At 45.0% G+C, this 23,198-nt stretch overlaps 1 protein-coding gene and 1 non-coding gene across 2 annotated transcripts; one reads left to right on the top strand and one right to left on the bottom strand.

Moving 5' to 3' along the window:
- Positions 1–1,208: 1,208 nt before the first annotated feature.
- SLC33A1 (solute carrier family 33 member 1) lies at positions 1,209–14,008 on the bottom strand. Its single transcript, XM_056849986.1, has 6 exons — positions 13,207–14,008; positions 9,120–9,310; positions 5,998–6,182; positions 4,933–5,050; positions 3,425–3,640; positions 1,209–1,476 (listed from the first exon to the last, which is right to left on the bottom strand). Exons 1-6 carry the CDS (start codon positions 13,976–13,978, stop codon positions 1,309–1,311), a joined length of 1,650 nt encoding a protein of 549 aa, XP_056705964.1. The 5' UTR covers positions 13,979–14,008; the 3' UTR covers positions 1,209–1,308.
- Positions 7,236–7,307, top strand: TRNAA-CGC (transfer RNA alanine (anticodon CGC)). The gene has a single exon. It is a non-coding gene; the product is annotated as a tRNA-Ala (tRNA).
- Positions 14,009–23,198: the final 9,190 nt, after the last annotated feature.

Raw genomic sequence — 23,198 nt, 5'->3', positions numbered from 1 at the left:
CTTGAATCCGGAATATTCCAGCAAGAAGTCCCCTTTGGAAATAACCAGTGAAGCATCCACAGAACATACATATATTTCAGCATTTCATATCACCATCAGCAAGAGTCCCACACTAACCTGTCATACCTTTGGAAGGCATTTTAATATCTCAAAAGATGTATCTTTAATATCTCTTATATCCAACCAATTGCACGGTGCCCCCCTTACACCTGACATACAACATGCTGTACATCTTTAAGGCACCAAAGTGACCATTTCCTCTTAATAATGATCATGAAACAATCCCTTTATAGAAATTGTGTGGCACCAACTAGGAATGATGGAATGCCTGCCATATGTTATGTCGGATCCAAACAAATCTTTACTGAGTGAAACCCTTCCTTCGTCGGAGGAAGATACTCACTTACTGGAAGGGAGACTTGGGATCCAAATCCATCCTTGTTATCTTGCAAAAATCCTTTGTGAAAAGGACTTTTTTTTGCCTAGTGTTCTTTGGATTCTGCATACAAGCCACCGAAAGGTATGCTCACCTCTCGAGAAACTGTTCTCTCACACACATACTGAACACACTGACTTTACTCCCGCTTCTAATATTCTGGGAGCTGCTTCTTCAGTACTGCTTCATAAGATCCCTGCCTTATTACTGGTTATGATCATCATAATGCCCAGTAAACTTATTCTACCTCATAACAACTCTGCAATGAAGAAACCATTTCTACTTGAAACTCAAAGTGCCTTAAAATAAGTCTGTACGCGTTTCAAAAACTACATTTTCACCTTTATAAAAAATATTCCTCTTAGAAATCTTTAAAGCTTACAGAAGCCAGGAAATACACAAGAGAATCTTTGATACACAATTGGTTTCTCCCATATAAAGTACTAGAAGGGAATCATTTGTTTACCCCCTCGATAGCTTGTTTGCAGTAAACACTCAATGTTTATCTCATTGTAAGGTGAAAATGCATCAAATCTGCAGATTTGCACCAAGAGATAACATTGATTTCTTTAGACAACTGTTCACTTTTGGCCAAAACAGCTTCATGACAGCTTCTGAAAATGCTGTCTGAGTGTGATTTTTCTCACCTAAAGAATATTTTCGCATGGGGAGGGTGAACTATCACAGATCCATATATTACTTTCCTGGCTTTACTTTTTTTTTTTTTTTTTGCACAAAGTTATTTGGCATGTGTACATTGACTTACCCCACACACAGATAAGTTTGTTCTCTCATTAACTCATTTTAGGGAAGATGCCTTTGTCCCAGGACTAAGCCAAAACTGTGCTTGTGTTTCTGGTATGTGATTTCCATTAACTGGTTCTCCTGCATTTCCACGAAGCTGGTCTCTCATCCTGCAGCTTCTTAAATTTTGGTCCAAGAAAGAGCCACCAAGCAAAACCTAAAACAACACAGATTATGGATTCCACGTAATAACCATCAAGGGTAATTACGCAGGAGCCACCTTCTTTCGTACAAAGCTGCAAGAAAGGGGGAGAAAGAAAAGGTATTAAACATGCAGAACAGAAACAAGTTGCATTTTTCATTAAAAAGGCACCATCTTAAAAACTGGTTGCCCAGACATGACATGGCTTTCAACTACTCCGAACTGCCTAATACCCAGAGGCTTGCAGGAACATTTTCGACACTGCTGCCAAGTTAACTGATGAACACATGAAGCTGTCTTATACTGAATCAGTCCCTTGGTCCATCAAAGTCAGTATTGTCTACTCAGACTAGCAGCGGCTCTCCAAGGTCTCAGGCAGAGAAGGGTCTTTCACATCACCTACTTGCCTAGTCCCTTTAACTGGAGATGCCGGGGATTGAACCTGGGACTTTCTGCATGCCAAGCAGATGCTCTACCCCTGAGCCACAGTCCCTCCCCGAAAGGGATCAGAGAAAGAAATGCCAAACTAGTTGCTGAGAGCTTCAGTGGGTGCCCCCCACCCCACCCCATGGATTGGCCACCGAAGCTCCTGGTAGGCCGCTGCCCTGAGCTCGTCCCAGAGGCCCCACCCACCACTATTCCCCCTCCCATCACAGATCTCTCCCTCCCAGTGCAAGCAGCCTTCTCTAGTGTCACTGCCTCAGCCTGGCTCTTCCACTCTGCTGGGCTATAGCAGCCCTCCTCGGTTCATGCCAAGCACTTGTTCAGGAGCTGCAGTGGGTAGCTTTGTCATTATATGAGCCCCCCAGGATGCAACAGGGCCAGGCAATGTTATGCTGCTGCCAGAGGTGGTGGCAAAGCCAAAGCATGCCCCTTGCAAGCTCATGTGCCAGCAAAGTTGGGCTTTGCAGCTCCTGAGCAAGTCCTTGGTACAAGTCAGGGAGAGCTGCTGCAGCTTGGTGGAGGGGCAGAGCAAGAACCAGGTGGCACCAGCAATGGGAATGCAGCAAGCTACCAGGATTGGGATGAGAGCATGGAGGGAGTAGGGCATGCTTATGGGGGGAGCTCAGGGAAAGGGCTTCCCCGAATGCCCTCTGTCCTTTTCACTTGCTTTCCTTGGCACACAGCTGCAAGGTCTGGGCTTGTGCAGGGAGAAGGAGGAGGAGGCGGGAGAGGAAAGGATGGGGGCATGCCCACTGTGCCTCTCACTTCATGGTACCATATGTGGGGATGGGGGATGAGGGGAGCATGTCCCCTACCTGTGCCCATGCCATGTAGTATGATTAGACACCTTGAAGGAAACAGCTGGTGCATCCTCGGTCCTTTCTTCTCCCAACTCCCCTGTATCTATGAGCCCAGACCTCGCCACTAGACAGGAGGAGGAGGGAGAAAAGGGCAGAAGGGTGCATCCGCCGGTATCTCCAAGGCCACTGCTTGGCTCCATGGGACGGGTGATGACTACAGGCCGGTCTAATGCTTTCCTCCCCAATGCCATTCTGCCTCTGCTCTCCCTCCCCTCCATATGGTAAGATCAACGAAAGCTCCTGGACTGCATACAGAGTGGAAGCAGAGATTCTACCAAATTAATCCAGTCTCAAACTTTCTGGAAAAGTCCTGCAATTCTCTTGTGCACAGTGTTAACAGCAACATTTGAGACCAAGACGCATCACCAAGGTACTCAAGAGAATATTTAATTCTTAGCATTAATGCTCAGAATGCATTAAACTCCCAAAAGAATGCACAGAGCAAGGGGCCTGGGAGTCAATGAAGGTAGCACACCAGCTACAAAACAGACAACCTGTGAAGGAGGATCATATATTTCAACAATAAATCCAATCTAATATCCATTCCCAATAACATGGCCAGCCCCCCCAAATATCTAAAAGGGCTTATAAAGAAAGCCACTGTTAAAAATCCAATCTAATATCCATTCCCAGTAACATGGCCAGCCCCCACAAATATCTAAAAGGGCTTATAAAGAAAGCCACCCTATTTGAGCAGTCTAGCATTAGAATGAAAAGCCTCCCATTCCTCTAACTCACTTCGGCGGCGGCTGCAGTCCCACAGTTGTTCCCCTGAACTCCGACACACTCCTTCACTGTGAGTGGATCCACAAGCCAAAGAGCTACCGTGGCAGGCCAGTTTCCACCCAGATTCGATACTGTGTTCAGAAGCGTCATGTAAGTTCCACCAATGAGCGGGTCGCTCACTTTGGCATTGAAAGCCATTACAGCGACATACATGCTGTACAGTGTAATCTAGGAAAAGGACAACCAAGGGCACAAACAGAATAAAGACAGAATGCTTAAAAGGTAGACATGGTGAAATGCCTTACATCCCGGAATCTGCACATCCCAAAATGTGTATTAAGGTCTGTTATAACTGGGTGAGCACTCTGAACAGGCTCAGAGGTTACAAAGTGCCTTTTGCTGACTGGCAGGGAAAATGAGAAAGAGAAGACAATATGGTTCACCAACCAAGCATGAAACTATCTCAGTGCCATAGAAATACAAATGGCCCTGGCAGAAGCTGCAGAGCACACGTTGCTAAGACCTCAAAGGGAGAAGCCCCCAAACCACCGGAACAAGGCAATAGATTATTTCTCTGTGTGTAAAGTGCCGTCAAGTCACAGCTGACTTAGGCGACCCCATAGGGTTTTCAAGACAGGAGACTAACAGAAGTGGTTTGCCATTGCCTGCCTCTGCATAGCAAACCTGGACTTCCCTGGCGGTCTCCCAACCAAGTACTAATAAGGACCGACCCTGCTTAGCTTCTGAGATCTTACGAGATCAGGCTAGCCTGGGCCATCCAGGTCAGGGTAATGATTTCGAAATGCTTCCAATTCTAGCTGACACCCCAGCTATATCCAATAAGGCAATACTGCCAGCTGAAGAGGTTGACTTAGGCCACCTGTGCTTTCTCTCAGGGTGGGCGGGAGCGGGGGAGGAGAGAAGAGTGAGCCTTAGAGAAAATGGCTTGCCTATGACCACCTTTGACAAATGTCAAAGATAGGACATTTTGGAGGACTTTCATTCATAAGGTCGCCATGAGTCGGAAGCGACTTGACAGCACTTAACACACACATGACCACCTAGTGACTTTGTGGCAAAAGTGAGAGTTAAACTCGGGCTCTCCACAGCTCATTCTATTAGCTACTATGCTTCTCCTAGTTATAGTTTCAGTCTTTGGTTTGGGCATAATATGTGCAACATTAGGTTTTTTTTTAATCATGTATAATTTGTCCATTTAAATTATTTTTACAGAGCTCAACAAACAACATTATACCCAAACTCAAGAATTTATATGATACAATTCCTTTTGATGGCATGTTTTCTCTATTGTTGTCGGCAAAATCCATCTAATCATCTAGGTAAGCCTGGAATTAACAGCAACAATAAGAATGCACAAAGAACAGACTGGACATTATGCCTCCTTGAACAAAGCCCAATATATTGGCGGCATAAACAAAAAACTGCTGTGAAATTAGCCCAATTACACTGACACAGAAGAAGAATCTACACATGTGAAAGAAAAATTATAGTAACTTTACCTGATGCAATGCGTAACTCAGCAACAATACAATATAATAATAGATAGGAAATCCTCCTTCGTATTTTACTCTGGGAGTCCACCAAACCAAGAAGGCAAACTCCAGCCCAAGTAGTAACCTGTTGGGGGTGGGGGGAGAGGAATGAGGAAAAACATCCTGAGTCAATAAACTGAACTACGCTCCCGATATCACAGCGACAGGATCAAACAGGATTTACAATAAAATACATTGTCCGAGAACAGCATAACTATGGCCAACTGGACCATCTAGATCAGGGGTATCAAACTCAATTGTTACGGTGGCCGAATATGACATAAATGTCACTTGGTCAACCCAGATCGAGACTGGGTGAGGGATGGCTGCCTCATGGGCTGGATAAGAGATCTCAAGATTCGGCTGTATGTTTGACACCCCTGATCTAGTTCCTCCTGGTTGTTAGCAACATTAGCCTTGGTGGAACTTGATTTGATCCAGCCAAGCACGGTTTTTGTTCCCAAGAAAGGGTGCTTAGGTTATTCATTTATGCATGAACTGGTATGCATTCTTGCTTTGCAAATTTGGCACACTGGATTCTAGTTAAAAGATGAGAAGGATAAGAAATGCAAGACAAAGGTTAGCTCACCCCCATTTACACAAAGAGAACTTCTGCAGTCCAGAAAGAAATTTTGATAAGCTAACTTAGTCTCAATCACTGAACAGAATCGGCTTCATGGACCGATCAGAAAGTGTCCAGAAGTCCCAAGTTATTCCCAGCATAAATGTGAAAGGAAAGTTTATTTCAGCTGAAGATTGATGGTGAAAGTTGGAGGGGGAAAAGTACCGTCATCGGTGCATTTTGAATCAAGAAGAGTTCTTGTGAGATTTAATTAAGAAACACCACCTCGTTTCATGAGAAATTGAACAATGAACAGACGGAGGGATTTCAAGCCTGTAATCACTGCACAAGGCTTACCAATTAAAACCTTGACATGGCATCTCACAGCATTCAAAAGGCTGTAAAATTACAGTTTAATATTGACAGGTGATGTAAGGTATGAGCAAATGTAAACTCAAAGGCCTTTTCACCTGAACGGCATGGCTTTGTAAAATGTGTTCAGGGGTTGCGGGCCTGCTGTGTACTTGCTGATGATCAGAGGCAATATGATCTGCAGTGGAACCATTGGAACGGCAAGTAGAGCCAAGTGTTCTTTAGGTACTCCTTCTTCTACCAGCTTGAGTCCCGTAACCGCATCCGCTGCTGAGAAGCCAATCTGCAATACAGGAGCATGTAAAGTTAATACATCCATGAGTAAATTGGCTAATCCCTGTGTTGATAACAAATGCTACAAAACCAATGCACCCCACAGATATGGTTTCTATCTACTTGGGGAATTCCCCAGGTAAGCAAGAAATATGACTTTGTAAATTAACCCCCACCACCACCCCAGAAAATAAAGTGAGAAAAGTCTAAAAATCTGGCATGATGAAGACTGAAGACGCTCCAGAATAGATGGAATATTAAAAGGGGAGAAGGAAGAGAAGCTGACCCAAAGTAACCCAATGAGTTTCACAGCAGAGTGGGGATTTCAACCCAGGTCTCCTAGTAGTAGTAGTAGTAGTAACCACTTCACCAGGGTCCCCAAACTTTTTGAGCCTGTGGGCACCTTTGGAATTTTAAAAGGGGTCGCCATAGGTCGGCTGCGACTTGACGGCACTTTGCACACACACACAGTGTGCACTACTCCAAAATGGCCACCACAGGAAGCAGAGCCAGACCCAAAATGGCTGCCACAAGACACGGAGACAAACACAATACCTCTCTCCTGACTTTGCAAAAGAATTGCAGAATGTGAATAAAAAGAAACCAAAGGCAGCCCGGGGGGGGGGGGGGGGAGAGAGAGAGAGCGAGAAAGAATCATAAAAAAGGAAAGCCTGAGCATGTAATGGAATCACAGTCCTGGATGCTTACTAGTCCTGATCCTCCAGTGGAGACTGCTGCGGTTGGATGTCGGTTGCGGCTCCTTGGTTCACTTTCTCAGGTGAGGGTGGGAATGGGGGGGGAGGCAAGTGGGGGGGGCTTGGCTTGCCTCTCTTTCCCCCCTCTCTCAAAGTGGGGAGCCCCTGCGGTGAAGGAGGGGGAAACCCAGTTGTGCCTCATGGGTGCAGAGAAGGCCTGGAATTGAGGAAGGGGCTGCGCCCCCCCCCCGGGGGAAATTGGCCTGTTCTCCTCAGGGGAGGGGGATTTATGGGAAGGGGAGGAGTTACTTGAGTGCTTATATTTGGAGAAATCGCGTGGAGGGGGGGGGGTCCCTAACCTTTGGGGAGGGGCTGTGGCTCATTGGTAGAGCATCTGCTTCGCATGCAGAAGGTCCCAGGTTCAATCCCCGGCATCTCCAGTTAAAGGGACCAGGCAAGTAGGTGGTGTGAAAGACCTCTTGCCTGAGATGCTGGAGAGCCGCTGCCCGTCTGTGTAGACACTACTGACTTTGCTGGACTAAGGGTCTGATTCAGTATAAGGCAGCTTCATGTGTTCATGTGAATGAGGGCAGCCAATAACAAGCCCTGACTTACGAAGGCCCCGTCCACTTTCTGAAAAGTTCAGCGGGCGCTAGGGGAAGTACTGGCGGGCACCACAGTGCCTGCCGGTGTCACACTGGGGGACCCTGCTCTACACAGTACCACAAAGAAAAGTATGTGGGGAAGAAACAGGTTAGCTTACTCAAGCCGTTGAAAATACAGAGAACTGTGGAGGGTGACATTTTGGGGGACAGGGTGGGATTTCCAAACTGTCCCCCTGTTCTCCTTATACTACAGCCTCTCCATCTAGAAGAAACGGCAAGCACTATGAAGAATGAGCATGAAACCTTCCCTCCCCCCCCCCCCCACAAAAAATCTGGGTGAAGGATGGTGAAGGATGACAAACAGCAGCAAACGCAGGCAGCCTCTTTGGATGAATTCAACATAGATAACCGGGCTTATATTCTTTGTCAAGGTCAAAGAAACACAAAGCCCAGAGTGTGGGGACATGCCACGTTCCACAGACATTACTCGTCACAGGCAAACAATTACTCGTATTAGTCATAGGCAAGTAATTATTCATACTATTCAGAGAAAGACTTCAATAGTATATTTCTCCTAATTACTGGGAAATGTTCTTTAGAAGCCATTCTAGCAGTTAAATCTACAAAACATGCCATCTGTATTTTAGCCCACAAGGATGTGTTTAGACTAGCAAGTCCCTACAAAAACTGAAGCGTTAAAACAGATGAAGAATGCTCTTACAAAATATGTGTAACGAAGAAGGCATATGCATTAACTGTATTAATTCAAAGGCCAGAGCTGTCCAGAGGCTTGACAAGTGAAGCCGTGCTCTGCTGCCCATCAACTGCAAATTCCCACTGTAAACGTCATTATCAAATAATAACTGGTCGGATGCACTCAAGGAGTGCTGTTCCCAACAAAGCAACAGTGGTCCAGGCAACCACACCATCATGACACCCTGAAAAACTCATCGAATCATAGAGTTGGAAGGGACCCCAAGGGTCATCTAGTCCAACCCCCTGCACAATGCAGGAAATTCATAACTACCTGCTCCCCCACACCCCCAGTGACCCCTACTCCACACCCAGAAGATGGCAAAAAACAAACAAAAAACCCTCCAGGATCCCTGGCCAATCTGGTTTGAAGGAAAATTGCTTCCTGACCCCAAAGTGGCAATCAGCACTATCCTGGGCATGCAGGAAAGGGCCATGATAGCCAAACACTGATGCAAACCTTCCTGCCCTCCCTCTCATGATCTGCCTAAGGTCACAGAATCAGCACTGCTGGCAGATGGCCATCTAGCCTCTGCTTAAAAACCTACAGGGAAGGAGAGCTTACCACCCCCGATGTAGCCTGTTTCACTGAGGAACCGCTATAATGGTTAGAAAACTCTTCCTAATGTCTAGACGGAAACTTTTAATTTTAATTTGTTGGTTCTGGTCCGACCTAGGGCAACAGAAAACAACTCAGCACCATCCTCTATATGACAGCCCTTCAAGTACTTGAACTTGAAGTATTTCAACTCATTACAACAGCACTATTTTGAAAGGTCCAAGTGCGCAGCACCCACAATGCCCCATTGTCACTATTTCCTTGCTGCTCATGGGACTGGTCCATAATGACAAACCTGTGAAGGCAGCCTACATCCACAACCCATTTTTACTCACTTTTGCCGTTAAAATCAGGACGCAGAACGTGAAGACTGCTGGCATCCTGACGATGGAGAACAGCAGTTTGTACGTATCCGTGATGCCTTTGGTTTCTTCTCTTGACGGGTTTACTTCCTTATTTTCCTTTTTCAAGAGGGCAACCAAGGTGGTGGTAATTAAGAAAACTGCACCCCAGAAAAACAGGAAATCTGAGGGGAGGAAAACCATTTACTTGAACTCACAATTCAATTTTTTTCTAATATAAAAGACACTTTCACTTGAAGTGAGCTGTAACACACAAAAGCTCATACACTGCCAGAAATTTTGTTAATTCTTTAAGGCGCTACTGGACTCTTGCTCTTTTCTACTGCTACAAGCAGACTAACACGGCTACACATCAATATCTATACACTTCTACTATACACTGATAGTACCATCCATCAACTGTAAGTCAGTCATTCTATCATCTAAACACAGAAAAACCTATTCACAAAAGATACTTATCTCCAGCTATGCTTCTGTTCTAAGCTGTAATCCACACACTGGTAACTCCAAAGCAGCTCAATAAACAAAGTAAAGAAAATGTATACAATGCCTTTTGAGAGAACTTCTCAAGAAGTGTCTCGAAGTACAAACAGTACAACCAAAATATAATTTAAAATTAAAATCAGCCACAGAACAAGCCAAAAACCTACCAGGGGCCATTAAAACCAGTATAAAAACAATATTCAGTAGCTTAAAATAGTATCCATAAAACAGACCTCAGGCTAGAACCAGATAATAAAAACTGCTTTAAAAAATAAAGAATGAATCCCTGTGTTAAAAAGAAATGTTTTGACCTTGTGATTTAAAAAAACAGCAAAGGGACTAAGCAAGCCTCAAGAGGAAAAGTACACCAAAGGTGAGGTGCCACCACTGATAAAACTGGTCACCATCTGCATCACCTGTTAGATGTGTCTGCCACCCAATGTAGAAGAAGAGCTGTTTTTTATACCCTCTTTTCTCTACCTTTAAGGAGTCTCAAAGCAGCTTACAATCACAATCCCTTCCTCTCCCCCCAACAGGCACCTTGTGAGGTAGGTGGGGTTGAAGATGCAGGCAAAGAGGGGAGATGCAGTGAATGGAACAGTGGACTTCACCAGGGATGCCTGTGTCAAAGCCTGGCTTAGCTCTGAACCTTATTTATTGGCCTTGATAGGGTCATATTCACTGTGTTGCTTTGAGGACAAAATGGGTTAACACTGTAGAAACCATCCTGAGCAACTTGGACAAAGGGTGAAATGTGTGTGTATTAAGTGCCATGAAGTCACTTCCAACTCATGGCGACCCTATGAATCACTGTCCTCCAAAATGCCCTATCGTTAACAGCATTGCAAACTGAGGGCTGTGGCTTCCTCTATTGAGTCAATCCATCTCTTGTTGGGTCTTCCTCCAGCAGCCATTACTTTTGTCTTCTTGTTGTTCAGCTGTAGTCCTGCTTTGGCACAACGTGGTGTAGTGATTAAGAGCAGCAGACTCTAATCTGGAGAACCAGGTTTGATCCCCCACTCCTCCACATAAGTGGTGGACTCTAATCTGGTGAACCGGGTTGGTTTCCCCACTCCTACACATGAAGCCAGCTGGGTGACCTTGGGCTAGTCACAGTTCTCTTCGAGCTCTCCCAGCCTCACCTACCTCACAAGGTGTCTGTTTTGGGGAAAGGAAGGCGATTGTAATACACATGTGGGAAATCCTGCAACAGTGACATAGTGGTAATAATGCCAAAGGGTCACAGAGTCAGTGCAGGTGCGCTGATACTGGGCAGATTTAGCAGGATTAAAACAAAGGTCAAACCCTCCACAATCTTATCAGGTCAATATTTACGGTTTTCAAAGGCCACAGGCGATAACATTAGATACAAGCTTAGCCAACTGAATTAAAGAGTATGAGGGAAAATATTGAAATTGCTAGCCGTACACACAGATCCCTTTAAGTAAGCAGATTAAGATACCACTACTAATAAAACAAGTACAGAAAGGAAGCTGACATATGGTTGCCTGGTCATTAGGAAGCCAGTTGATTTTGCTAGGGAAGGAGAGACTAAAACACATCAAGTTGCACAACAAGCCAAGATATATAATATTGAATTCCAAGGCTCTGGACCTAAGCATACTTAATAATAATTAAATGCCATCAAGTCTCAACTAACTTATGGCAACATCTCATGAGGCTTTCAAGGCAAGAGATGAGCACAGGTGGTTGCTACTGCCTGCCTTTGCATAATGATCCTGGACTTCTTTGGTGGTCTCCCATCCCAGTACTAACCAAAGCCGACCCTGTATAGCTTCTTGTGAGCTTGGGCTGCTCTGGGGTATTCAGGTGGCTGTCACCATTTACTTGGTTGTAAATGGCAACAGTTTGGCTTACTTCAGAATAAACCTGAGGAAGCTGTAAGAGGCAAAAACCATGCTGTTTTTGTAGTGATGAGCTAGTGATATAAATTCTACTGCTAAAGTCTGCCCAACATAACATATGACATAAGCCACTGCTCACATTTGTTGCGGACTATTTGAAAACCATCTATAAAAATATACAGCCACTTCCCAACTTTCTGGCACACGCTAGCCCGATTAATACAAAGCGGGGCTAAGCAGACAAGTACCAGCTTGGTTTTCAATACCTTCCATTCAGCTACAGCCTGAGACACAAAGAGGAAGAGGAAAAACAGGTTTCTCACTTGAAATACTAGAATAAGAATGAGGAAGAGATGCAGCTTCCGTCCCAGTAGAGTCACTGAGCCTTTACGTTTCCCTCAATCGGTGAATGGTTGTCATGAAATCATGTTGGCAAGTTGAAGTTCTACCACTTGGGAGACACCATTTTGGCAAGTGCAAAATAGATCTACCACCCTGATACTGACTGGCTTGGCCTCCATCAACTGGGACCACAAGGGCATGGGGGGGATGTGTCTCTTTAAGAGAGCTCCAGGGTTTTGAAAGATCCCCCCCCCCAATCAGAAGCCAGTTTTCGGAGGCACAGGGAAGGCAGAAATGTACACTGAGTGGGGGAACCATGTCTTGTTGTCTCTCTGAAGCTCAGTTTGGGACAATAGGATGCAGAGCCAACTTGGTAAAGCAGGCCAGGCTATATCCCTTCCTCTGCCTGATACAATGGTCCATATAATGAACAGAAAGTTAAAGAAGTAGAGGTGAGACATTGAGGAAAAGGACTGAACTCTTGACCCTACACCGCTACCTTTGAAAAATCACTTGACTTTAACTGGTTTCCAAATAAGTATTAGGTCTTTCTACGGCAGCACTATACTTCAACACTATTTGTTCATAGGTTTCACATTTTGATTTAACTGTCTAAACCTTATGCATCAGAAGTATTTTTCCTCTCTCATTAGCAATAAGTAAAGCAAGCTCAGACAAGAGCAATTACCTTATTTAGCTCCTTAATGAATATTTATCTATACAATATTACAGCAGCTTCAAAATAACACAAAGAAAAATAAGCAAATGCAGAGTTGCTGCCTTCCTAAGCAAAGCAAAAACCTTTTGGCTTCTATATAGCAAGAAGCAGAAGATGTCAAAAGTTCTGCAGTTACTTTCCATTCTCAACAGGTGTGTGCATTTTTTTTCTTTTTTGCTGTCAAGGCAAGAGACATTCAGATGTGGTTTGCCATTGCCTGCCTCCAAGCCATGGCCTTGGTATTCCTTGGAGGTCTCCCACCCAAATACTTGCCAGGGTCGACCTTGCTTAGCTTCTGAGATCTGGCGAGATCAGGCTAGCCTGGGGCTATCCAGGTCAGGGCAGGTGTGTGAATACAGTGACATAAATCCTTACAGGTTGTACATGCTAGCTTTTGATCACAAAGAACCTATTAAAAGGTCAGACTGCCTATGAACCTTCAAAGCTTGGATGGTATGACAGTCTTGAAGACTAAATTCTACACAATTATGTAGCCATTTTGTACTGTGAGCCTATTCAAAGCTACCCAAGTTAAAATGAACTCTCATCACTTCTCACAATTCTGCATATGACCACCATTTGACTGAGCTGACAGTGAAGCTCACAAAAGAGATATAAGGTACTCCCATGATATTTGCATTAAAAATGATACCTGAAAGCGTAACAATCCCACGTGGTTGAGGCTGAAAGCGCAAATATTTGTTACAAAAGGAAGCAGATTCAAGGGCCAAGAATAAGACATTCCCCAGGAAGTAACCAGCCGTCTGACCCACAGAGTTACAAGTGGAAGCATAGCCCACATTCTCCCTGGACAACATAGTCAATGCCCAGCCATCCACAGCTACATCTTGAGTGGCTGCCAGGAACTCAAATAAGAAGAAAGTCACAGTAAGCGCCACCACATCTGGGCTTTTGCCTTCTCCTTCCCCAAGTAGCGAGTCCACCTGCCGGGATAGGTACATCATAAAAAGGCCTAAGACGTACTGAGTGGGCACAAGCCAAGACTTGCGGCGACCAAATCTCTTGAAGTACACGGCATCCACCATGGGGGCCCAAAGCAGCTTAAGGCTGAAGGGCCAGAAAACAAAACTAAAAAAAGCCTGGTCTGTGTAGCTCACATTCTTGCTTTGTAAGATGAGGGGTATGCTGCCCGCAAGTCCCAAAGGAATACCCTGCAGCACGTAGAGGAAAAGGAGAAGCAAGATATTGCCCAGCTCTGCTCGATAGCCTCGGGGAGACCCAGCGGGTCTAGAACTTGGTCCCTGAAGCAGAGCTTCTCGGTTATCAGCACCAACGGTCTCAGCGTGGCCATCTTCATAGAGGTCCAAGGGTGGAGGGTCACTCTTCATCACATCCAGAGGATGCTGGTAGCTTCCAGGCCGGCGCTGCCGACTGCTGTCTTTGAGCGAGATAGTCGGTGACATGTCACACACGTAATCCGCCGTCGTTTTAGGGAGCAGACTGTCCTTCCCCAGTAGCTCCTTTACACCTGCAAAGCCCCAGGAGCAGTCAAGCCCTTAAGGGGGGCTCCCAACGAAAGGCAGGTCTCCTGAAAAGGGGTGGGGAACTGTCCATTGGGCAGCCTTTCCTGGTTCTACACTAGGCTCTGGCCCTTGTCATTTGAAAGAGACTCAGTCAGTCCTGAAAGGAGAAAGAATATGAGGCGGTGGGACGACGTCGGGGTTCCGCTGCTGGCTCAACCTCGCAGGTCGGAAGCGATCAGTCTCCCCCCCCCAAAAAAAAACCTCGGCCGGGAAACGGCCCCGCGCCAGAAGGACGAAGCGGCTTCTCCCTCGTTGCTCTCGCAAAACTTTCCTCGCCGCATCCGGGTCCCGACATCTAGTAACAAGACTTTTTCGTCCTCCCCCCCCCCTTACAAACCGGGTCAGTCCGTCCTCTAAAGCGTCCCCGTCGGAAACACGGACAGATCCACAAGTTCCGCCAAGCCTCCAAAAACCTCCAGGCAGCCGTGGTCCTATCCTACTGGCCGAAAGGGGATCTACGTCATGAGGACATTGCCCTATCGGAGAACAGTATTGGCCTGCTGAGGAAATAGGGCTCTGCCCGGCAAAAGGGTTACCGGATCAATGACTCACGCTTCCGGTTTCCAATTGAGCGAGGGGAGAGGGGGGGGGAAAAGAGATGCAGGGCACCATAGAGAGTTGGCGGCTAGAGAGGCTCTGCCCGTCTGTATCGTGCTCCAGTCAATGCAAAGTGAGTCAAGCACATGGAAACCGGAAGTGTAAGTTGTATGGTAAAGCTCATTCATCACTCTATGTGTGTCTGAAGGTATCTGAAGAAGGGAGCTGTGGCTCACGAAAGCTCATACCCTGCCAGAAAATATTTGTGTTCGTCTTTAAGGTGCTACTGGACTCTTGCCCTTTTCTACTTCTGCAGACCGACTAACTACTGCAGACAGACTAAAGCTCATACCTTGCCAGAAAATATTGATGTTAGTCTTTAAGGTGCTACTGGACTCTTGCCCTTTTCTACTACTGCAGACAGACTAACACGGCTACCCACTGGGAATTATCTATGTGTGTCTGTTTCACTCTTCTCTACTTAAGGACAGATGGGCTCACATTCTAGCTGTATCTGAAGAAGTGAGCTGTAGCTCACGGAAGCTCACACCCTGCCAGTCTTTAAGGTGCTGCTGGACTCTTCTACTGCTTTTGACAGACGAACACGGCTACTCATCATGATTAACTTCGATATAGTTTTCAGGAATGGGCAATTGACGTGCTTACGAGCGTTGCCTCTGGGATCTGGTGGGACAGCAGAAAGTGCCGGATGCGCAATGTCATCTGCCTCTTTGAGCAGCCGTCGCTCACATCGTTCTCTTATGCATGCATGGTTGGAAATTTTTGTTTTCCTTCCCCAAAAGCGAGTCCCACTTAGTGCTTATACCCAACTAACTGTGCCTGACCTTGCAACCTTTTTGTTGCCCTCTTGTAGGGATGCCCATTTGGGGCCTGGGGATCTCCCAGAATTACAGTTCATCTCCAGACTACAGTTCCCTTGGAGAAAATGGATGCTTTGGAGGCTGGAGTCTATGGTATTTTACCCCACTGAAATTTTTTTCCTCCCCAGGCCCGGGGTGCATTCAGAAGCTCCTAGGTTCAATCCCCTGGCATCTGCATTTAAAGTGATCAGGTAGGAAGTGATGTGAAAGATCTCTGCCTGAGACCCTGGAGAGCTGCTGCCAGTCAGAGTAGACAGTACTGACTATGATGGACCCATGCTCTGATTCAGTATAATTCAGCTTCATGTATCTCACCCAGATAACGCTTTTGGGTGGGACTGGGAAAGGACGTGATGTTGTTTTTCGTCTCTAGTAATGTTTATTGTCACATTTTTATCCTGCTCTTTCTCCAAAGATCTCAGGGTGGCAACACAATGGGTCGCATCTCAATTTATTCTCACAGTTGCCCTGTAAGGTAAAGTAGGCAAAGAGAAGACTGATCTAAGATCACCCTGTCAGCTTCATGGCTCTGTGCAAATCTGAACTCTAGCTTTCCAAGTCTAGCACTCTGATCACTACATTGTATTGATTTCAGTTAAACTTCTAGTTTAGAGTGCAGAGAAAGTTCAATCTGAAGTCAATATTATTTTGTAGCAAGTTCCCTTGATTTCAGAGGAGTATACTTCTAAGTATATGTTGGGTAAGATTGCAGTCACAAAGCCATTACTAACTTGCATGTAAGAACGCAAGAACAGCCCTGCTTGGTCAGACCAGTGGTCTAGTACAGCATCTTGTCTCACACAGTGGCCAACCAGTTCCTGTGGAGGTCCAGCAACAGGGCACAGAGGCCAAGGCCTTCCCCTGATGTTGCCTCCTGGCACTGGGATTCAGAGGTTGGCTGCCTATGAATGTGGAGTTTCCCTTTAGTCACAATGGCTAGTAACCACTGATAGACCTATCTGCCGCAAATCCATCTAATCCCCTTTTAAAGCTGTCTAAGTCTGTGGCCATTGCTACATCCTCTGGCAGCGAACTGCACATTTTAATCACTCACTGTGTAAAGTATTTCTTTTTGTCTGTCCTGGAATGACTGCCCATGTGCTTTATTGGATGCCCTTGAGTTCTAGTATTTTGGGAGCTGGAGAAAAAGTTCTCTTTGTCAACTGTCTCTACCCATGCATAATTTTGTAAACCTCTATCATGTCCCCCCTTTCTAAACTGAAATGTCTCAGACTCTGCAGTCTTTCCTCATCAGGAAGGTGCTCAAACCTCCTAATCATCTTGTTTGCCCTCTTCTGTATTTTTCCCAGCTCTGCGATGTCCTTTTTGTGATAGAGCAGAACTGTACAAAATATTCCAAATGAGGCCACTCCATTGATCTATGCAGCGGCATTATAATATTGGCTGTTTTATTTTCTATCCCTCTTCTAATAATCACTAACATAGAGTTTGCCTTTTTACTGTTGCAGCACACTGGGTTGACTCTTTCATTGAGCTATCTACCATGACCCCAAGATCTTTCCCCCTCTCAGTCTCAACAAGTTCAGACCCCATCAGCCTATACTTGAAATTGGGATTTGTTTTTTTTTTGTCCCAATGTGCATCACCTTACACTTACCAACACAACTTCATTTGCCACATTGTCACCCAATTTGTGGAGATCCTCCTGGGGCTTTGCACATTCATCCTTGGTTTTCACCATTCTGAATAATTTTGTCATCTGCAAACTTATACATCTGCTTTATCAAGCAGGAGTATGGTTGACAACAATTTTCCTGATAGACCCATATTTAATAAACAGGGTAAGGCATTCTCTGGATGTGGAAGTCATGACAGATAAAATGTCACTTGTTGCATTTTCTGTTAACGTGGTTTTTTTAAGGTACAGGAACCCTGCCAGAAAATAAACATGATAGTCTTACTCAGGAGGCTAGATTACTGTGATGGAGCAAAATAATGACGTGCCCATTCATGCACAGAAATAGGAGTTTTGTGGTGGATCCTATTGTTGTCCTATACAGAATATTTGTATCTGATTAAAGTTTCCCCCACATAGGATCTCACATACTCATAAGAACATAAGAAAAGCCATGCTGGATCAGACCAAGGCCCATCAAGTCCAACAGTCTGTTCACACAGTGGCCAACCAGGTGCCTCTAGGAACTCATTCATTTACTATGAAATACACCATTAAATTGTTCAGATAGATATCTTCTCTCTCCCTGCTCCCCCAAACATAGTTTATAAAGATGTTTTCCCATTCAAGATTCCCTTCTCAGGGAAAGATTTATAGCACTGAGCCACAACTAACCATGGATCTTGAAACAACTGAATTACTATCTATAATTTAACCATGGTTGTAAAACCGAGTAAAATTAATGAATTTTACTTCTAAGTAGTTATGAGAGCAAAAGTGGTGTAGTGGCTAGAGGGTTGTGCTAAGATCTGGGAGACCCAGGTTCAAATCCCCACTCTGCCATGGTAGCTCACTGGGTGACCTTTGGCCAGTCACACACTCTCAGCCTAACCTACTCCATAGGGCTGTTGTGAGGAAGCAGAGGACAGGAGAAGGATGTAAGCCACTTGAAATGGGGTATAAGTGAAATATATAAAACAATAAAATGTCTATAGTCATGACAATGTATAATATTAGAGACAGCTAACCCACCTCTACATATCAGTTTTTAGAAATCTGACATTCAGAAACAAGTTAACAATTTTTTTCGGAGGTAGTTGATTTATTCTTATCCCTCTCTTTCACCAAGGAGCTTTTGGTGATGCTCATTTCCCATGCTCCCCCCCTTTTATCCTCACAGAACCCCTATAATGGAGGGTAAGCTAAAAAGTAGATCTTCATGGCGGACAGGATACTTAAAGAAAGAGTTGGTTTTTATATGCTGACTTTCTGTTACCACTTAAGGAAGAATCAATCAAACCGGCTTACAATAACCTTCCCTTCCCCTCCCCAAAACAGACACCCTGTGAGGTAGGTGAGGCTGAGAGAGCTCTAAAAGAGCTGTGACTAGCCCAAGGTCACCCAGCTGGCTTCGTGTGTAGGAGTGGGGAAACCAATCCAGTTCACCAGATTACCATCTGCTGCTCATGTGGAGGAGTGGGGAATCAAACCCGGTTCTCCAGATTAGAGTCCACTGCTCCTAACTACCACTCTTAACCACTACACCATGCTGGCTCTAGCCTGGGTCTTGCGCCAGAGTTCAGCACTCCTAACTACCCCACCACGCTGGGTCCCATCGCGTTCTTTAACGTTAATGGAGTGTATCAAGAGTAAGTGCTTTGCAATACCATGTCTCAAGCTTCATATCCATTGGTTATAATTACCACAGAGTACATTGTGGGGGCAGAGCCTGGGAAGGTCCCAACTGCGTTCCCTTGGTGACTGCTGCTTTCCAGAATCCATCTCATCGGTGCCTTGCTGTGTGGGCAGTGCTAGGTATTCCTTGTTCTGAGAGATATTTAAGTACTGAGCTGTCCATCCGAGTTTCGGCGAAATCCTTGCCTGGCACTACAGCTTATAAAGCTGAGGAAACGGTGGGCTTGTATCGCAAGAGCCACGGGCACAATTTTCTGTGCTTGTCTCCGACCTTTCCGTGTAAACGCTGTTCCTCTCCCAGTCTCACTCAGAGGACAAGACATCAACGTTTATGACTCATTACTTAGAAAATGCATATGGCACCTCTCCAGTGACCTGCTCAAGGCGGCTAAATAGGCTCTAAAGGAAAGGTGGATAGGGCTGCTGTCCCTCTAACAGTTGTACAGAGACAGTTTGTCAGGGTGCATCTTGTCTTGTAGGGATGAGAAAAGTTGCACTTCCTGAAATTTCCCTTTGTGCAACTGTGGAATGTTCTGAAGCCCTACCCTCCTTTTCCTTTGCCTGCCCCACCAAAATCCCAAGTATACTTAGACTTTTGCTTAGCTCTTTTCAACCCTATGGTCTTATCCTTGGCCTTTATTCTGTCAACATGAACTGTTGCAGGCATAAAAAACCCACAAAACCCCACTTCAGCTACAGCCATGATTGTCCGGCCTCCATTTTGTTGGCCCCAGTCTCTGCCCTTGGCCTATAACCAGCTAGTGTCTAACAGTTGTTTACTGAAAGATGCGCACAAGACAAAGGAGGCTAGATTGACGGGAGAATAGGTATAACTGAATGTTAATCGTGGAACATAATGGCCAGCTATTTTGGCTGCGGAAAGGAGTAGTCGTGGCACAGAAAGACAGGCCTAGAGATAAATTATTCAGTTAGGCACAGTCAGCTCCGTGACTATTATTTTAAACATTTCAATCCAATCAGAGTACCATTTCTTGTTCTCTGGTCTTGCCAATCTAAAGGCTTCCGGTTTCATCTGGCCCTGTCTTGCCTCCCTCCAGCCCGTGAAAACCAAACCTTTGTTGTTTTGCGCTGCCCCTTTTAGCAAGATCTGCTCTGCTACTTAAGCTCTGCTTGCCTTCAGCTGTGTAATGTGTCCTAACTCACTTGTCATTCCTAGTCCTGTTCTACATACTCTCCCTTCTGGATCTCTGGGGATTACTACCAGAACCACTGCCCAGAAATCTTTGCTAGGCCCTTGCCAAGTGATCCCCTCTAGAATGCTAAACCCCTGGTTTGTCTGTAGTTGGATCTTTGGATCCAGAACACTATTAGCCACCCCATGCAGAAAAGGTAGTATCTCCTCCACACTCTGTGCTGTTCCATCTCTTTCTCCCTCAGCCCTGTGTGCTTTGAGTTACATGCTGCACAGTGCAGATACAATGTGAGTGTTGGGACTGGGTACAGGTGTCTGTGGGCTCCTTAGTATTTCTGTACTGCAACATAAGTGACTTTTGCTCTGTCCATGAGGTTGTACTTTGGTTTCCCCTCAAAGAACTTTCTTTAATGATTCTGTCTGGTGGACAAAGTCCAGGTTTGTAGCTGGGTGTTAAAACCCAAGCCAGCAGCTCCTGCCAGGACGAAGTGAGAGAGAATAGATGAGAGATTTCTCTCCCACGTTTGAATATTTTGTGTAGTTTTGAGTACAGTTTGGGAAGCGGGTTCAGCCACACAGGAAATATGTCCTAACATGCACACGTACACACAGAAATTGGGTCATTTTCATTTCTAGACAAAAAGCACCTGTCACTATCTGTGTGGGCCAGTCCTGCTGCTGATACGATTACAGAATCTTAAGACTCGTATTAGACATTAGTTACTGACCCGATAGTAGATTAGTCCTGAGTAAAATCGTGACAAATATGATTCTACCAATAGAGGTGTTCTAAAATAATCTGGATGGGGGGGTCAGATTCTGATTTTAGTGACTTAGGTAACATATGGAAAGTTGTTTGGCAGGTCTGTACCTAACTATTAAGTTTATAAGAACTTAAGTACAGGCTTCTAATGTGCCCACTGCGCTGTGTCAGAATCAGTTTGCAAGACGTAAGCAAGGCTGTTAGCGATAGGCCATTTTGGAGAACATTGAATCATAGGGTCAACTTGAGTTGGAAGCAACCTGACTTCAATCTGGATTCCACATTGTAGTATCCCTACATCTTGGAAAGCCAGGCCTTCTAACTTCCATTTGCAGTTGCTTCCTTCCTGCTTCTTTCCCCTTCTTCTGTTGGCACTCTTTTCTATAAATGGGCATTCAAGAGGGAATTTCAAGAGAGGCTTTTTCCATTGACTACTGAAAAGTCAGTCTTCATGTGAGCCCGGCTTCAGCTGGGATAGAGGATGGCATATAAATCCAATAAATAGATGATTACAAACAAAAAACAAAACAGTACTGGACATATCTGCAAAGACAAATCACTGCTGAGCCCCAAAGCTTACTAGGTAACCTTGCACCTGGCTCTCTCAGACTAGACTACCTCAGGAGATTGTTGTGAAGATAAATAAAAGGGAGGTGGAATGATGTATTCTGACTGAGCTCTTTTTTTGGAAGAAGGGCAAGGAAACAATACAAGAGGATTTTTTCCTATTTCTGAAAATAAGACAACCAGCAACCTCTAGTGAGTAGAACACAGAACTGCATGAATAGTATACATGCCTTAACCTGAAATGCCTTTAGTGCTTAGTCTCAAAGGAACCTTTTTGTAATTCCACATTTATAATCCAGAACAATATACATGATTAGCCATATTGCACTTAATTTATTGGAATGTTTTTCTCTGTACTCCCATTAGTAATGCCCCAGGATCCTAAGCAATTCCCAGGACCTAACTCCCCCCCCCAAATTAATCTTGGTCTATTAAGCATGTTCCCTTCACTCCTGAACTTGCTTCCAACTCTGCTGTTATTTTTGCAATAGAATGAAGTGTGTGAGTGATACAGTATCTACCTACACTGTTTTGATGGCTGATTGCAGACCATTTTGTACCAAAGTTACAACTTTAAGAAGTGCTAGATTCTAGTTCAGTAGTGTTGTGCCTAGAAACACTATCCAGATATATCTGATCAAGAATAGCGCACTGGAGGTCAGGAATTAGTTTTAACAGCTTGCTCTATTTAATGGTATTAAATTTAAACATACAAGCCGGGATCAAGTCTCTCCAACTGAGACCCCAGAGGGTCACACTGCAAAAAGAAATCACCATTCTGTGCTTCGAGCAGCACACTTTATACATTTTTAGCAAGAAAGATACTTTTCTTAAAATCACCCCATAGCTGTCATAAAGCTAGTGCAAAGCAGTTCTTTAGCTGAGACATGAATGTTCTTTTGCCTAGATAACAGGCTAACAGAGCAGAGAAAAACCACTGTGTTCGCGAAGTTGCAACATTGTGGGATGTTGTGCTTTATGCAGACTAAATAAATTGCAAGCAGAGAGGAAAGGGGGGGGGTGATTCTTGACACTTGTTTATCTACACGAGTGTTCTGTCTAAAAGGAGGATCCCTGTACCTCTTCATGTACACAGGGCAGTTCATAGTGCCCCAGGTAAAATACCTTTATTGTGGGCACTTCAGTAGCACCTTAGAGATCAACAAGATTTTCGGGGCATGAGTTTTCAAGAGTCAAAGCTCCCTTGGTCAGATATCTGTATCAGGTGGGGCTTTTGCCCAGTAAGGCTTCTGACTGGCCATTGGAGCAGCCATTTTGTGGCTGGCTCCACATCCTGCGGGAGCCGTTTTGTGGCTGCGCCCACTATGCTGTGTCAGAATTCCAAAGGTGCCCAGAGGCTCAAAAAGGTTGAGGGTCCTTATGTTAGTGGTTATAGTGATAGACTGGGATCTGGGTTCAAACTGCAACTCAGCCATAAAGCTTCTGGGTGACTTCAGGCCAGTCATTTCTCCTTGGTCTAATCTACCTGACAGGGTTGTCGTGAGGATAAAATGCGGACGGAGAAAACCACGCACACCACCTTGAGCTCCTCAAAGGAAAAGCAGGATTTACAATGCACTAAATAGACTAGATAATTATTAATAAACCATCACTTGTTGAATTTTCCTGACTTGTGTCATTTGTGACATAAGACACAGTCCTAACAGTTTTCCATTAACAGCAGCAGTGACTCAGTGATGAAGCACTTGCTTTGCATGCAAGAGGTTCCAGAATAAATCCTTAGTACCTCCAGTCAAAAAAAAAAAAAAAAATTCGGGTAGCAAATGTTGGGGAAAAGTCTTATCAGCCTGAGATGCTGGAAAGCTGTACTGAGCAACTGACTCAGTAGAAGGCAGTTTCATATATTC

Source organism: Euleptes europaea, chromosome 5 (genome assembly GCF_029931775.1).
Source record: "Euleptes europaea isolate rEulEur1 chromosome 5, rEulEur1.hap1, whole genome shotgun sequence".
Taxonomy (NCBI): domain Eukaryota; kingdom Metazoa; phylum Chordata; class Lepidosauria; order Squamata; family Sphaerodactylidae; genus Euleptes; species Euleptes europaea.
Note: the sequence above shows the minus strand (reverse complement) of the source record. Positions and strands in the feature narration are given on the sequence as shown.

Excerpts from the sequence above, each read along its gene's own strand:
- SLC33A1 (XM_056849986.1), bottom strand. The coding sequence starts at position 13,978 with ATGTCACCGACTATCTCGCTCAAAGACAGCAGTCGGCAGCGCCGGCCT. Across the intron at positions 6,183-9,119 it reads TCCTGATTTTAACGGCAAAA|ATTGGCTTCTCAGCAGCGGA; the intron begins GTGAGTAAAAAT and ends CCTGTATTGCAG. Across the intron at positions 1,477-3,424 it reads GGACTGCAGCCGCCGCCGAA|CTTTGTACGAAAGAAGGTGG; the intron begins GTGAGTTAGAGG and ends CCTTTCTTGCAG.